This window comes from Columba livia, unplaced genomic scaffold, assembly GCF_036013475.1.
Source record: "Columba livia isolate bColLiv1 breed racing homer unplaced genomic scaffold, bColLiv1.pat.W.v2 Scaffold_135, whole genome shotgun sequence".
NCBI lineage: Eukaryota > Metazoa > Chordata > Aves > Columbiformes > Columbidae > Columba > Columba livia.
Window position 1 is genome coordinate 721,352 of NW_027043031.1, and position 14,921 is coordinate 736,272.

The following is a 14,921-nucleotide window of genomic DNA, read 5'->3' on the forward strand; positions in this document are numbered from 1 at the left end:
ACAGAGCAGCTGCCCTCACTCTGCACTGACCCACAGGCATCCTCTGGTCTCACAGGACTCGCTCTGTTCTCCCTGAGTGCAGCAGAAATGCTGAGGGTTTCTGACACCCAACAACACTCTGCAGGGTGGGAGGGCAGAAGGAGCTGTAGAAACACCAAACCTCTCAAACTCAGTTTCTCAGGCCTGGGGGTACAGATGCTGACAGTCCCTTCTGCACCAGGAGCGGTTCCAGCTGACAAAGCTGAACCCCAGGACTGGCCCCTGCCCACCCGATCACACAGGGTCAGGCTGACTCCTCAGGAGCCCCTGGGCAGAGACCCTGCTCTTCATTGCACACTCATCAAGCACCGACGAGGGCTCAGCCAGGACGTTCTCCTGGAAAAAGAAAAGTGTCTCTTTGTGTGACAGCGTGGGAGGGTCTGTGGGAAATGGTTTTGATTATTCCCAGAGAAGTCTCATCTAAACCTTCAGTATCTTCTCCTACTATGACAGGTACTCATGCCCACAGGCAGCCAATGTCCAACAGCAGCTCCATCACCCAGTTCCTCCTCCTGCCATTCACAGACACACGGGAGCTGCAGCTCTTGCACTTCTGGCTCTTCCTGGGCATCTACCTGGCTGCCCTCCTGGGCAACGGCCTCATCATCACCACCATAGCCTGGGACCAGCACCTCCACACCCCCATGTACTTCTTCCTGCTCAACCTCGCCCTCCTCGACCTGGGCTCCATCTCCACCATTGTCCCCAAGTCCATGGCCAATTCCCTCTGGGATTCCAGGGTCATTTCCTCTGCAGGATGTGCTGCCCAGGTCTTCTTTGTATTTTTCTTGCTTAGTGCAGAGTGTTCCCTTCTCACAGTCATGTCGTACGACCGCTACATTGCCATCTGCAAACCCCTGCACTACGGGACCCTCCTGGGCAGCAGAGCTTGTGTCCACATGGCAGCAGCTGCCTGGGCCACTGGGTTTCTCAGTGCTCTGCTGCACACGGCCAATACATTTTCACTGCCCCTGTGCAAGGGCAATGCCCTGGGCCAGTTCTTCTGTGAAATCCCCCAGATCCTCAAGCTCTCCTGCTCACACTCCTACCTCAGAGAACTTGGGCTTCTTGTGGTCAGTGCCTGTTTAGGTTTTATTTGTTTTGTGTTCATTGTGGTGTCCTATGTGCAGATCTTGAGGGCCGTGCTGAGGATCCCCTCTGAGCAGGGACGGCACAAAGCCTTTTCCACCTGCCTCCCTCACCTGGCTGTGGTCTCCCTGTTCCTCAGCACTGTCATGTTTGCCTACCTGAAGCCCCCCTCCATCTCCTCCCCATCCCTGGACCTGCTGGTGTCTGTTCTGTACTCGGTGGTGCCTCCAGCAGTGAACCCCCTCATCTACAGCATGAGGAACCAGGAGCTCAAGGATGCCCTCTGGAAACTCATATCTTAGTTTTTTCTGAAGCAATAAATTGCCCATCTGCTTCTACTTAGCAGGTTTAATGTAACTAGTTACACGTCCAGCCTCTCATCTCTATTTTCTGTTGTTATTGACATTGGTTTTTATGTGATAATGTTGTCATCCCCTTTCTAAATCACTGTCTGCTTTTATTTTATAACCACTGGTTGTGTAAATGAGGAGCCTTGATCTGTGTGTATTTAAACAAAATAAAGGGTTCTGTAGGACACTGTATCACTATGTCCGTCACTATATCCTTCCTGCAAGGCCTTTTGGAGCTGCAGGGACAGTTTCTGTGATGGAAGGAGAAGAAAAGAGTCCATCCTGGCAGCCCTGCCAGGGAGCAGCAGCGCTTGTTCTTCCAGAGCTGTTCTGGTTCCACTCCCACACTCTCCTTCTCATCCCTGGTGTTGGTGCAAGGCCTGAGTGCTCTGGCAGCTTGGTCACCGTCCTGCTGTGTGTCAGTGCTGTGAGCGCAGGCAGGGACAGGCAATGGGCACTGCTGTGACAGAGCTGGCCCCAGAACAGCCTTTCCAGATAGAAAGGTGATCTCCTACGGGCAGGGACTGAAGGTTTAATTCTTCTTACAGAGATTCTCTCAAGAATATGCACAAGAAAGTGACCCACAGATGAAATATCAGGGTACATCTGAACAGTGTGTGTGTGCAGGGCTGGCACCCAGCAGTGTCCTCTCACAGCCAGGCTCCTGCCAGAGACCTGCAGGACCAGCAGAGCAGGGGCTGGGCTGTGCCCCTGTGCACTGGACACCCCATAGAAGGAGCCTCAGGTCAGTCATCATGGAGCTGCCCCCTCACAACCACCATTTTCAGTACTGGCCTCTCACCCACAGAGGTTGTTCTTCCCTCCACAGAGGGACCCTGAATGAGTCCATGTTTACTTTGTACAGATGAGATGTGAGCATGCACATCATGTATGTCAGGTGACATGAACGCGACTGAGCACAAACACCATCAGCTATTCCTTGGTGTTCCATCAAGACCTGTGGCACAGACAAGGTCTTGTGGTCAGTTCATGTTGGGAGAATCACCCCATGGGAAATCACCTGAATGCAGGACTGGGTTGTGCTTCCTTGAACTGAGGTCCCTGTGCCCATTCCTCGTGATGTGGGACATCTCAGATGGGTGCAGAACTGGTGACACACCACAGTGCTGAGGTGCCTCCCATCCTTTGGGAGTGGCAACAGGAGGCCAGAAGGACACTGTGACTCCTGCCTCTGTGTGTAAAAAGGACAGACTCTGTCTCTCATCATCCCTGGATGCATGAGGAGTCCATGAGGCCAGCTCAGGTGTGGACACCTGACAGAACCTTGTCACTTCTGTGTGTCACTCCATTAACAAACCCCACTGGATAAGTAAGATTCATCTCAGCTGCCCTGGACAGGCTCTTTGCAAGTGCTCCTGTCTGCTGCGTCACCCTTGCCCGTGATTCAAGATTATGCTCTCAAAAGTGCCATAGAAACCTGAATGTTTCTTGGGTCTTTAGAAAACGCAGACCTCAAACTCATCTTCAGGAAGAGCAGGAATAGGAACTAGGAGAATAACAGGCTGGCCACCCTACCTCCCTCCCTGGGAAGGGGATGGGACAAGCCTCCTGCAGCCATTTCCAGGAATGTGAAGGACAAGGAAGGGATTGCTGAACCCAAATGGACAGGGGAAGGAAAGGCATGTTGTGTACAGGGTGTTTGCAAGGCTCAGCCATGGTCTCCTTCTGGCCAGAGTGGTGCTGATGGGGCTCAAGAAGCGGGTGCTGGGTGGGAAGTTGGCTGAACCATCAAGCCCAAATATCATCAGTGGTACAAAGTCCTCTGTGCAGCCAGATACTGGTGTCATCTCTCAGTGACCAACACTTTGGGCCAACACTGTTGAACATCTTTATTCTCCCCTTCTATGATGTAACCGAGTGTGCTTTCAGTGCCTTTGAGGATGATGCAAACCTGGGTGGAGGCCTTGAGCAACCTCACCTGGTTCACCCTGCCCTGAGCAGGAGAGTGAGACAAGATGAGTGAGACAAGGGCTCTCTGCAAACCTGAGTTATTCTGTGATTTGGAATAATTTTTGCCTTGGAGAGGTTTCTGGAGAGAGAATAGGTAGAAAAATAGTAAAAAGACAATGCAAAAGAGGAGATATATAAGGTGTTAACATAAATACAGCATTTCCAGTGAGGAGTGCTTTTCACCCACATTGCTAGTAGAAAATATATTTGACAAATTTGAACAAGGTGAGGAAGCAAGATGGGTGTCTGCAGCCTGCAGGGAAAGAGGGGCAGGGGTAGCACCGTGTAGAACAGCCTGTGGTGGAGATGGCAAAGGGCGCTGTAAGGCTGGAAGGGACCCACAGAACCCAGGTCTCTGTCCCCTTGGCCAGGGCAGTTGTCTCTGCCACTGAGGCCCAGGACAAGACATGTTGTCCTCATGGCACTGGGGCCTCGGTGCCTCCTTGCAGCCCCATGGGGAAGCTGGAAGTTGTTGTCCCAGTGTTGTCCTTCCCTGGGCCTTGCACACCCACATCCCACGGTACCAGGAAGAGCCCTGAGCCGTGTGTGAGGGACAGGATCCCCCTTCCCATTGCCTGGAGCTCATGGCTCCTCCTTTCTGCTTCAAAAGCAAACCAAGGGGTTTCTGAGCATCAGAGCTGAAGAGAAGACTCAAAGGAGACCTCATGGTGGCTACAGCTTCCTCACAAGGGGAGAAGGAGGGGAAGGTACTGATCTCTTCTCTGTGGTGACCAATGAGAATACCCAAGGGAATGGCAGGAAGATGTGCCAGGAGAGGTTTAGTTTGGACATGAGGAAAAGGTTCTTCACCCAGAGGTGCTGGACACTGAACAGGCTCCCCAGGGAGGTGTCACGGCCCCAACCTGACAGTGTTCAAGAAGAGATTGGACAACGTCCTCAGAAACACAGGGTGACCTGTGGGGTGTCCTGTGCAGGGACAGGAGTTGGACTCCATGATCCTTGTGGGTCCCTTCCAACTCAGGACATTCTATGATTGTATGAAATACTAGGTCAAAAGTCCATGTTTTCATTGTACAGATGAGATGTAAACACACACATCATGTGCATGTCCAGTGTGTGCATGTGGTGAGATGAACCCAAGGGAGCACAAATGCCATCAACTGTTCCTTGGGCTGCCATAAAGGTCAGTGGGACAGAGATGGTGTTCAGGGGCCTCTTCCAACCTGCGTTATTGTAGGATTCCATGAATCTTTTCCTTGGAGAGCTCTTTCACGTCAGAATAGACAGAAGAAGAAGAACAAAAAATCACAGGCAGAAGCAGAGGTATAAAATGAGTAAATACAGAGTAAATCCAGCAGCTCCTCTGAGGAACGTTTCTCCACTCAAACCCTTGACAGGAAATCTATTGGATAAATTTGATGAAAGCAGCTCAGTTTGATCTGCTCACACACTGGACCACAAGGAGGGTGATGGTGGGTACGATGTCGTGTGGTCACTTGTGTCTCAGGAACTCATAGTCCAGCAGGAACCAATGGCTGTGGAGGGCACTGTGAGGTCACTTGTGCCTCTGCAGGGGATTGGCCAACAGCAGGAACAGGGCTGGGAAAGGACTGTGAGGTCACACAGACGAGACGAGCAATCGCGCCCAATCAGCATGGCTTGATGAAAGGCAGGTCCTGCTTGACCACCCTGATCTCTTCTGTGACAAGGTGACCGGCTGAGCAGATGAGGGAAAGTCTGTCGTGGGCAGTGAATCCGCCACACGGGCTGTGGGTGTTGTGTCCTTAGACTGCAGTAAAGCCTGTGACACCGTGTCCCACAGCATCTCCTGGAGAAGCTGCAGCTCATGGCCTGGATGGTGTATCTGTGATGGGTAAAGAACTGTCTGGAAGGCATTTTGTGCCCTGGAGCCATTTGTCCCCTTCCTGTTCACATGGGCATCGCATGATTGCATCACTGCTCTCTGTCCCACTGTAGACAGGCACAAGGCCTTCTCCTCCTGGACCTCTCACCAATGCCACTGTTTTCTCCAGCACCCTCATCCTTGACTGTGGGATGCCCAGAACAGCCCTCCTAAGACAGTTTGGCAAAGCCTTTTTTCTACACCTTCCCCACATCCCTGCTCAATCCCCTCATCCACAGCCTAAGGACCAGAAAGGTTGGGTACAAGTGGGACATTGAGAAAAAAAGGTCAGAAAAGCTTTGAGGTGCAGAGAGAGCCCATCAACATGTTGGCCTGCTGTTCCCTTCTGAACAGGCCCAGAGGACCTGGACAGCATTTGCTGTGTCCCAGAAACTCGCCTGGAAGGTTGGGATACGGAGAAAAGGTTTGGTCTGGGAAGGGACAGACAGGGGCTGGTGGAACTGGCTGGTGTGGCCGTGAGACGTCTCTCCAACACCTCAGAAAAGTCCTGGCTCTCAGGGAGGCTGCATGGTCCTCTGAGAAAGAAAATAGCAAAAATGACTTATCATGGAATCATAGAATAATTGTGGCTGGAAGAGACCCTTAAGATCATCGAGTCCAACCATAACCTAAATCTGGCACTAAACCATGTCCTTAAGAACCTCTTCTGTATGTCTTTTAAACACCTTCAGTAATGGTGACTCCACAACCTCACTGGGCAGTCTGCTCCATTGCTTCTAAACCCTTTCCCTGAAGAATTTTTTCCTCATATCCAATCTATACCTCCCCGTGTGCAACTTGAGGCCATTTCTTCTCATCCTATCACTCTACTTGGGAGAAGAGACCAACACCCTCCATGATAAAACCTCCTTTCAGGCAGCTGTAGAGAGTAATAAGGTCTCTCCTCAGCCTCCTGTTCTCAAGGCTGAACAGCCCCAGCTCCCTCAACCGCTCCTCGTCAGACTGGTGCTCCAGACCCTTCACCAGCCTTGTCACCCTCCTCTGAACTCTCTCCAGCACCTCAAAGTCTTCCTTGCCATGAGGGGCCTAAAACTGACCCCAGGATTCAAGGTGCAGCCTCACCAGTGCCCAGTACAAAGGGATGATCACTTCTCTAGTCCTGCTAAAGCTCTGATTGAATCAAGGCTTGAACACCTTGGTGTGACCAGTTGGTGACAGGCTGGACTGCAGACTCCTGAGGTCCCTTCAACCTCAGTTCTCTCATGATCCCATTGTGATGTTGGGCTCTGTTTCAGACTGAAACAGAGCAGGCGATGATGGGGCAGGATCCACCTGTGCTGTAGGTGACCATCTGAACCAACATCTCAGCCAGTGAACCAGCCAACCCCTCAGTGTGACTCGCTCTGGGCAACGTGTGAGGAGTCCTGGGCAGGGAAGGTTCAGAGGGCATGGGGCGCTGTGCAAGACACAACATGATCTTGGCTTCATGTTTGTAGGGCCATCAGAAGTCAGTTAATGAAAGAGTATTCCAGAACTGGGGCTGGCTTTAGGACACAAATGTCTTCAGCTCCAGGGTCACAAACACCTGGTGCCAGTGTAGATGCCCCGGGAACCCCTGCCCAGGCTCCGCCTGCACTGCAAGGTGCTCTGGTCTCCCCAGGTCCAGTGTGAGAGATGCCAATCCCAGGACAGCACCTCAGGTACACTGGGCCCCTAAAATGGCCCTGGCTGTTTATGGTGAGACAGCTGATGAAAGATGTACTAAGGGAAGGAGAAGAAATATTGGTCTTCCCCTGTACTTCTATTACCAACACTCTATTATTTCATCTCCCTCGTCATTCAGGATTTCCCACCTCTCCTGATTAAATGTCCCTGGACAACTTTCCAGCACTTTCTGGACTTCTGCCCTTCCCAGTGCTCTCAGGTTTCGCCTCCACTTGCTCTTTGGTCATTCAGTGGCCTCTCAACTGTCTGGTTTCTGTTTTGAGCTTCAGGGAGTTACAAACTTGCCCCATTCTTCAGAGCTCTAATTAACATGGCAGTCAACACGTTCATTGTGTTTATTTCTATCCTCTCCTATCTCTCTGTCTAAACCAGTTCTTGTGTGGGTGTCCCTTGTGGATGCTGGACCTCATCAGATCCAGCTTACACACACAGCTGAGGAAAGTGTTTTGCTGTTTATTAAACTGATGTAGGAAAAGTGATGCAATCTGTGGTGGCCAATGAGGGAACCGGCAGACTGGGGGTGGGGGTGAGGAGCCAGGTTGTCCATACAGTGTCCAGCCTCAAGGACTGTTCTCCTGCCTGTCCAGATGTCTTCAGGAGACGCTCAGGATCAATGTCCAGTGTAGAATGCTGCTGTCGCTTCTTCTATACACTGGAAAATGATAGAAAACACCCTGGAAAGAAAAAACCCTCCTTTATGAAATCTTCTTTGAAACATTCATCAGCAAGTGTCCCATTGAAACCTCACCAGTTAGTTCTACATGTCTGGAAGATGTGAAGGAAATTACAGAAAGAAACATCGCTCATTAGGGCTTTCTGTGTTTTAATGAGCCCCGTGGCGTATTTGGTGCTGAGTCCATGAACCTCAGATACCAAGGACAGGCTGAAGAATCTGCTCAAGAAGTCCAAGTCAGAACAAACTCCAAAGTACCTTGAAGCATTAATGGGCCCCACTGAGGGCTGTTACTGACAAAGCCTCCCCAGGGACTCGTTAGAGCAGATAATTGGAGGCTGTGATTGCATCAGGCAAAGGCAAAGTGCAGCAGCTCTGATGCTGAGAAAGCCCTTGGTTTGTCTGATGAAGGACAATGGCCAAGCCTTGAGCCCCTGCCCCTGGGAAGGGAGATCCTGTCCCTCACAGGTGGCTCAGGTTCTTCCTGGGGCTGTGGGGAGTGCGATGCCCAGTGCAGGGCAATGGTGTAACACTCCCTAGGGGGTGCAAGGAGGCAATGGGGTGCCATGGCCATGACAGCTATGTGTCTCCTCTTTGGCCTTGCTGGCAGGGACATCAGCCATAGCCAAGGGGACAAAGACCTTGGCTCTTTCAGGGACATCCAGCCTTGCCAGTGCCCTTGGCCATCTCCACCACAGTCCATCCTGCACTGTCCCAGGCCTGTGGCTGTTTCCCCACAGGCTGCAGACACCCCATGTGCTTCCCCACCTTGTTCTCAGCCCAGTGTGTCCCCACCTGTGCTGCTGTCTCTCCATCCTCACCAGCTGTTCCTGGAAACACAAAGTCATGGCTGATCCAGAGTCCTTCTGAATGACCACAGCACTGCGCTCAGAATGACGTTTCTTTATCCTGACTGCACTCTGGACCTCCAGAGCTGCAGTTTCTGATGGTTTTCCTTTCTCATGCTGTTCCCTCTACAAAAAATAGTAAAATAAAATAAAAGAAAAGGCGTCATCTTGGAAAGAGATTTTCAGGATTTCTGAAGCTAGTGCTGCCCTTTCTTGTCATGGTCACCATTTTGTCACCTTTCTTGTCACAGCCAACAACCAAGACCATGAGAGCTGCTCACATCCTGTTCCCAGTCCCCAAGTGAGATAAGGGAGAGAACTGAATGGGAAGGGAGAAACATGTGGATTTAGAAAAAAAAAATAATAAGACAATAAAAATAATAAAAGTAACACACTACTTATAATAATATACTTATATTATTTCTATTTACATAAAGTAAAATATATGATACTCAGTGTAATCCCCTACATAACTCCAGTTGTGCTGAACAGGCAGCCCAAAAGAAGAGAGCACCCTGGTCCTGAACAGCTGATCCCAGCAAGAGAAAGTACAAGTGCAAAAGGCAGAGAGGCCCAAGGGCCAACTGAAAATCAGCAAAACATCGTAAAACTGAACTAACACTGAACTCCCAATAGAATGGAACTTCCGAACAGAGCTAAGCAATGTAGCCAGAAAACCAAAACTAACGGGCTGGAAAAGGCAGCTCCAGCTTTATACTGAGCATGACACTAATGGCAGAGAATAGCTCATTGATTGACCTGGATGTCAATCATGTGCTGTCCTGTCTATGCCTCCTCTTACCAGTTTGCACCTGCAGCTGCACTCCAGAGAAGTCCTTGGTTTCACTGACAATAGTCCAGGTAAATTAAATAGAAATAGATAAATTAAATTAAGAAAATATACTCAGTGCAATGCCCCATGTAACTCCAGTCACACGGAGCAGCCAGTCCTGCAGAAGGGAGCACCTTGGTCCTGAACAGCCCATCCCAGCAAGAGAGAGCAAAAGGGCAACAGGCAGAAAGGCCCAAAGGCAAAATGGCAGAACGGCAAAAGGCGGAACTGACATCGAACTCCTGACAGAATTAAACTTCTGAATGGAACTGACCAAACCAGCTGGAAAACCCAAAGTAACGGATGTAACAAGCCCTAAAAGCCGGCTCCAGCTTTAGACAGAGCATGGCAGTATCATAGGGAATATTTCATTGATCAGCCTGCATGTCAATCCAGGTGCTGTCCTGTCTGTGTCCCCTCCTGCCAATCTGCATCCGCAGCTGGGTGGCCAAAGGAGTCCTTGGTTCCCCTGATAACAGTCAAGATATCAGTGAGTTCTGATATTCCTTTCATAGCAAATGGCAAACACTGTAAAGCTGCTAAAAGGAAAAATGAACTCTATCCCAGGGAAGAAACAGCATTATCTCATTATTCTCATAGTAAATCTAAACAAAAGACTGTACTAATTGTGAAGGAGACAGGTTCAAAATGCATGAGGAAAATTAACCCAGTTTCACTAAAACCAGCACGTTTCCTCAGGCTCCCCTTCACCAGGCTAAAGAAGTTTGGGTCTCTCAGCATCTCCACACATGACCCAGACTTTCTCTGGCCACACGACAGCTCCTCCTGTTCCTCCAGAATGGGGAACCTCTCACTGGGACACACGGCTCCAGATGTGACCACACCAGTGCTGAGTCACGATGGGCGATAACTGCCCTTGTCTGGGTGGCCACGCTCCTCCCAGTGCAGCCCAATGTGCTCATGGACGTGTTCCTGTTTAGCATCACTGAGAACTGGCTGAACATCCAGGCTCAGAGGGTTGTGACCAGTTGCACAAAGACCAGCAGGAGGTCCCATGAGGAGCAGTGAAGGACACCATATCCCCACCCAACATCTTCTCCTACAGGTGTCTCTTGGGTCCCTGGAACCACCTCAGTGCCAAGGGGGAGAGCACTGCCTGTATGGGGTGGAGGAGATGGGGTCTGGAATGAGGGTCCAGGTGCAGTTTCTCCTGGTTGTTCAGGCAGCAACAAGCTGGGCTGGATATTTGGAGAGAGGAACTCTTCCTAAGGGCCTCCAATGGGCTTGGGGATGATCTAGATGCATTCAGGGACCTTTACGTCCTTGTTGTAAAAACATGTGGGGCCCAGAACTGCACACAGAACTCAAGGTGAGGCTGCACCAATGCTGAATACAGCAGCATAGTCACCTCTTTTGACCACATGGCCGTGCTGTGTTTGATGCACCCAGGATGCCGTTTACCATCTTGACTGCTGGGGGACAGTGTTGGCTCCTGTTGACCCTGTGGCCAAGCATCATGCCAGATCCCTTTCTGCAGGGCTGCTCTCCAGCCGCTCTCTCCCAATCTACACTTGCACTCAGTGTTACTCCATCCCAGGTGAACAATCCAACACTTGGACTTGTTCAATTTCATGCCAAGTGCTGAGTCCTGCACTTGGGTCACAACAACTCCAGGCAGCACTACGGGCTCAGGGAAGAGCGGCTGGAAATCTGCCCAATGGAAAAGGCCCTGGCGGTGTTGATGGACAGTGACTGAACATGAGCCAGCGTGTGCCCAGGTGGCCAAGAAGGCCACCAGCATCCCAGCATGCATCAGGAATAGTGTGGCCGGCAGGACCAGGCAAGTGATCATCCCTCTGTTCTTGGCACTGGTGAGGATGCACCTCAAATCCTGTGTTCAGTTTTGGGCCCCTCACTACAAGAAAGACCTTGAGGTGCCGGAGTGAGTTCAGAGAAGGGCAACAAAGCTGCTGAGGGGTCTGGAGAACAAGTCCGATGGGGAGCAGTGGAGGTAACTGGCGCTGTTTTGCCTGGAGAAAAGAAGGCTGAGGGGAGATCTTATTGCTGTCTACAGCTACCTGAAAGGAGGTTGGAACATGGAGGGTGTTGGTCTGTTCTCCCATATGGCCATTGCAGAAGCAGAGGAAATGGCCTCAAGTTTCACCCAGGAAAATTCAGTTCATATATTAGGAAAAATTTCTTCACGGAAGAGTTTGTGAGGCATTGGAACAGGCTGCCCATGGAGAGGTTGAGTGAACATCCCTGAAGGTGTTTAAAAGACATATAGATGAGGTTCTTAGGGACATGGTTTAGTGCCAGAGTTAGGTTAATAATTGGAATCAATGGTCTTGAGAGTCTCTCCCAACTTAAATTATTACATTATCTCTTTGGGATGAGAAACGTGATGGGGCAGCTCACCCAGATGGAGTACTGATATGGATGGATGGACAGATGGGTGGATAGATAGATAGATGGATTGGGACAGAGAGGAGGATCAGCCTATCAGCCTAAGGCCTGGGGCCAGCCATGGCATGATGGAAGCAAGGCCAGCCCCCCTTTGTCCCCTGCTCTTGTTTCCAAGAGGTCCTTTACACCCGTTGGTGGCAGCCCTCCTGTGCCAGCCCCTCTCACCAGCACACGACTCCTGGCCAGGAGCTCTTCATGCTGCTCCTGCTACCGCAGTGACAGAGCAGCCTGCCCTGAGCTGGGGAATGCAGAAATAGGGTTCTGTGGGTCATTCATTCTCCTGTTGAAGCACAGAGCACAGGGAGCAGGCTGTGGTGCCTGGAAACCACAGCGAGACAGTCCAAGGCAGATCTCTGAAGGTCTTTCACCATCTCCAGGAACACTGGGCACCCACAGATGGACACTCAAACCAGCACCATGACGTAACATGGTGCCCCATGTCCTCCCCTGAGCCATGAAAAACACAAGTACGGCAGCATGGCCTTGTGGGGGAAATTTATTCAGGCTGACCACAGCTTTGGAAGAAGAGCCCAAGCTCCAAATACTGAGACTGAGGAAATCCCCTTTTGTGGGCTGTTTCAAAAAGATGGCCCCAATTTCAGAAATACAGTGATTTCAAAATGGGTCCACACCTGTATTACAGAGAAGTGACACAGGACATCAGCTGTACCAGGGTCCCAGAAACAGGTAGAGAGGCCTCTGAGTCACTGCTCTGGAGAAGTGCCGTGGGTGAAGAAATTCCGTGACAAACATGGTTATCACAGATAAAATGCGCAATGCACAGGAGGTTCCTGAGATGAACTGGAAATCACTTCTGAAGAGACACGGGTAACTTATTGTTGCCGACAGAAAAATGACTGAATCAGCTTCTTCAGGGCCACTTTCAGCTCCTGGTTCCTCATGCTGTAGATGAGGGGGTTCACTGCTGGAGGCACCACCGAGTACAGAACAGACACCACCAGATCCAGGGATGGGGAGGACATGGAGGGGGGCTTCAGGTTGGCAAACAAGGCAGTGCTGAGGAACAGGGAGACCACGGCCAGGTGAGGGAGGCAGGTGGAAAAGGCTTTGTGCCGTCCCTGCTCAGAGGGGATCCTCAGCACGGCCCTCAAGATCTGCACATAGGACACCACGATGAACACAAAACATCCCTCGGAAAAAAAAAAAAAACAAAAAACCACTAAACATGAGAAGCTGCTGCCACAGTGCCAGGGCCGCCTGCCCCAAGCTGCCACCTGCAGCAAAGGGTTTCTCGTTCCATGTCTTTCCTGCACACATACAGTGCCCCACTCTTCTCCTGGAACATCCCGTCTCCCCACAGAGCCCTTTCCCAAGAGAGCTGAGCTATGCTGACCTGGCCAGCTGTTCCTGCCCCTCTTCCCACGCTCCATACAGCTCCGATCTGGCGGTGCTGCTCTGCAGAGCAAGTGGGCTGTGGTGCCCAGGGCCATGGGGTGAGTCCGCAGATTCACGTTGGTCAGGATGGGAGGAAGACCCAGCTCAGGGTGGGTCCTGCTCACTCCCCCTCAGCACACAGACATGGCTCCTGCAGCCCCAGAGATGCCAGAGAGAGGATTCTGGGCAAACAAGTCAGTGCGGGGTCCTTTATTTCATTTATACACACAGAGAGTACAGCACCTTATTTACACAAAGACTATGGGACACACCAGACAGGTAGATATGGACACAGCCATAAGAAGACATAATTTTGCTTATGGATAGCATTAATACAACCAAGAAAAACAAACACCGAAGAGAAAAAAAGAACAAAAAAATAAAAACACACAAAAGCTACAGAACTCAGGTTGAACTAGTAATGCGTTATATTACAAGTGACATGCAGAAGCAGGAGGTCACTTCATTACTGCTTTTGAAAAGCAAACAGTCATCACTTTCCTTATAGACTCCTTGAGTTCCCTGTTCCTCATGCTGTAGATGAGGGGGTTCACTGCTGGAGGCACCACCGAGTACAGAACTGACACCACCAGGTCCAGGGATGGAGAGGAGATGGATGAGGGTTTCAGGTCAGCAAATATGGCAGTGCTGACAAACAGGGAGACCACGGCCAGGTGAGGGAGGCAGGTGGAAAAGGCTTTGTGCTGTCCCTGCTCAGAGGGGATCCTCAGCACGGCCCTCAAGATCTGCACATAGGACACCACGATGAACACAAAACAGCCAAATGCTAAACAGACGCTGACCACAAGAAGCCCAAGTTCCCTGAGGTAGGAGTGTGAGCAGGAGAGCTTGAGGATCTGGGGGATTTCACAGAAGAACTGGCCCAGGGCATTGCCCTTGCACAGGGGCAGTGAAAATGTATTGGCCGTGTGCAGCAGAGCATTGAGAAACCCAGTGGCCCAGGCAGCTGCTGCCATGTGGACACAAGCTCTGCTGCCCAGGAGGGTCCCGTAGTGCAGGGGTTTGCAGATGGCAACATAGCGGTCGTAGGACATGACGGTGAGGAGACAATACTCTGCTACTATCAAGAATGCAAATGAAAAGAGCTGTGTCGTACATCCTGAGTATGAGATGGCCCTAGTGTCCCAGAGGGAGTTCGTCATGGATTTGGGGACAATGGTGGAGATGGAGCCCAGGTCGAGGAGGGCGAGGTTGAGCAGGAAGAAGTACATGGGGGTGTGGAGGTGCTGGTCCCAGGCTATGGTGGTGATGATGAGGCCGTTGCCCAGGAGGGCAGCCAGGTAGATGCCCAGGAAGAGCCAGAAGTGCAAGAGCTGCAGCTCCCGTGTGTCTGTGAACGGCAGGAGGAGGAACTGGGTGATGGAGCTGCTGTTGGACATTTGCTTTTCCTGAGCATGGCATGCTGTCATGAGGAGAAAAAAGACAGTGAGAAGCCAGGGAAGAGTTCTGCGACAAAAATGATACCAAGTCCCATAGACCCTCCCCTGTCACACACAGACACCCTTTTCTTTTCCTAGGAGAACTTTCTCCAGCACTGTGGCTGGAGCCCTGTTCGGTGCTGGAAAATGTGCAACCAAGAGCAGGGCCTCTGCCCATGGGCTCACGTTGAGTCAGCCCAGCTCTGCAGAAGTGGGGCCACAGGAACGGTGGGGACTGTCCTGGTTCTGCTAACACAGAAGGGCTGTCAGCACTTGCTTTCCCAGTCATAAGGAACAGAGATGGTGAA

At 51.1% G+C, this 14,921-nt stretch overlaps 2 protein-coding genes across 2 annotated transcripts; one reads left to right on the forward strand and one right to left on the reverse strand.

Annotated features, from left to right (window-relative positions):
• The first annotated feature begins 860 nt into the window (after positions 1–860).
• LOC135577745 (olfactory receptor 14J1-like) lies at positions 861–12,826 on the forward strand. The gene is made up of 2 exons (XM_065047866.1): positions 861–1,358; positions 12,689–12,826. Exons 1-2 carry the CDS (start codon positions 861–863, stop codon positions 12,824–12,826), a joined length of 636 nt encoding a protein of 211 aa, XP_064903938.1.
• LOC135577721 (olfactory receptor 14J1-like) lies at positions 12,649–14,199 on the reverse strand (the record flags this gene model as incomplete). Its single annotated transcript, XM_065047840.1, has 1 exon — positions 12,649–14,199. A coding segment is annotated over one exon (567 nt), but the record flags the coding sequence as incomplete, so codon positions are not given.
• Between the last annotated feature and the right edge of the window lie 722 nt (positions 14,200–14,921).

What these genes read in the sequence shown, in the direction of transcription:
- LOC135577745 (XM_065047866.1), top strand. Translation starts at nt 861, where the DNA reads ATGTCGTACGACCGCTACATTGCCATCTGCAAACCCCTGCACTACGGG. An exon ending in TGTACTCGGTGGTGCCTCCA is followed by an intron (nt 1,359 to 12,688) that starts GCAGTGAACCCC and finishes CTCATGCTGTAG; the next exon opens with ATGAGGGGGTTCACTGCTGG.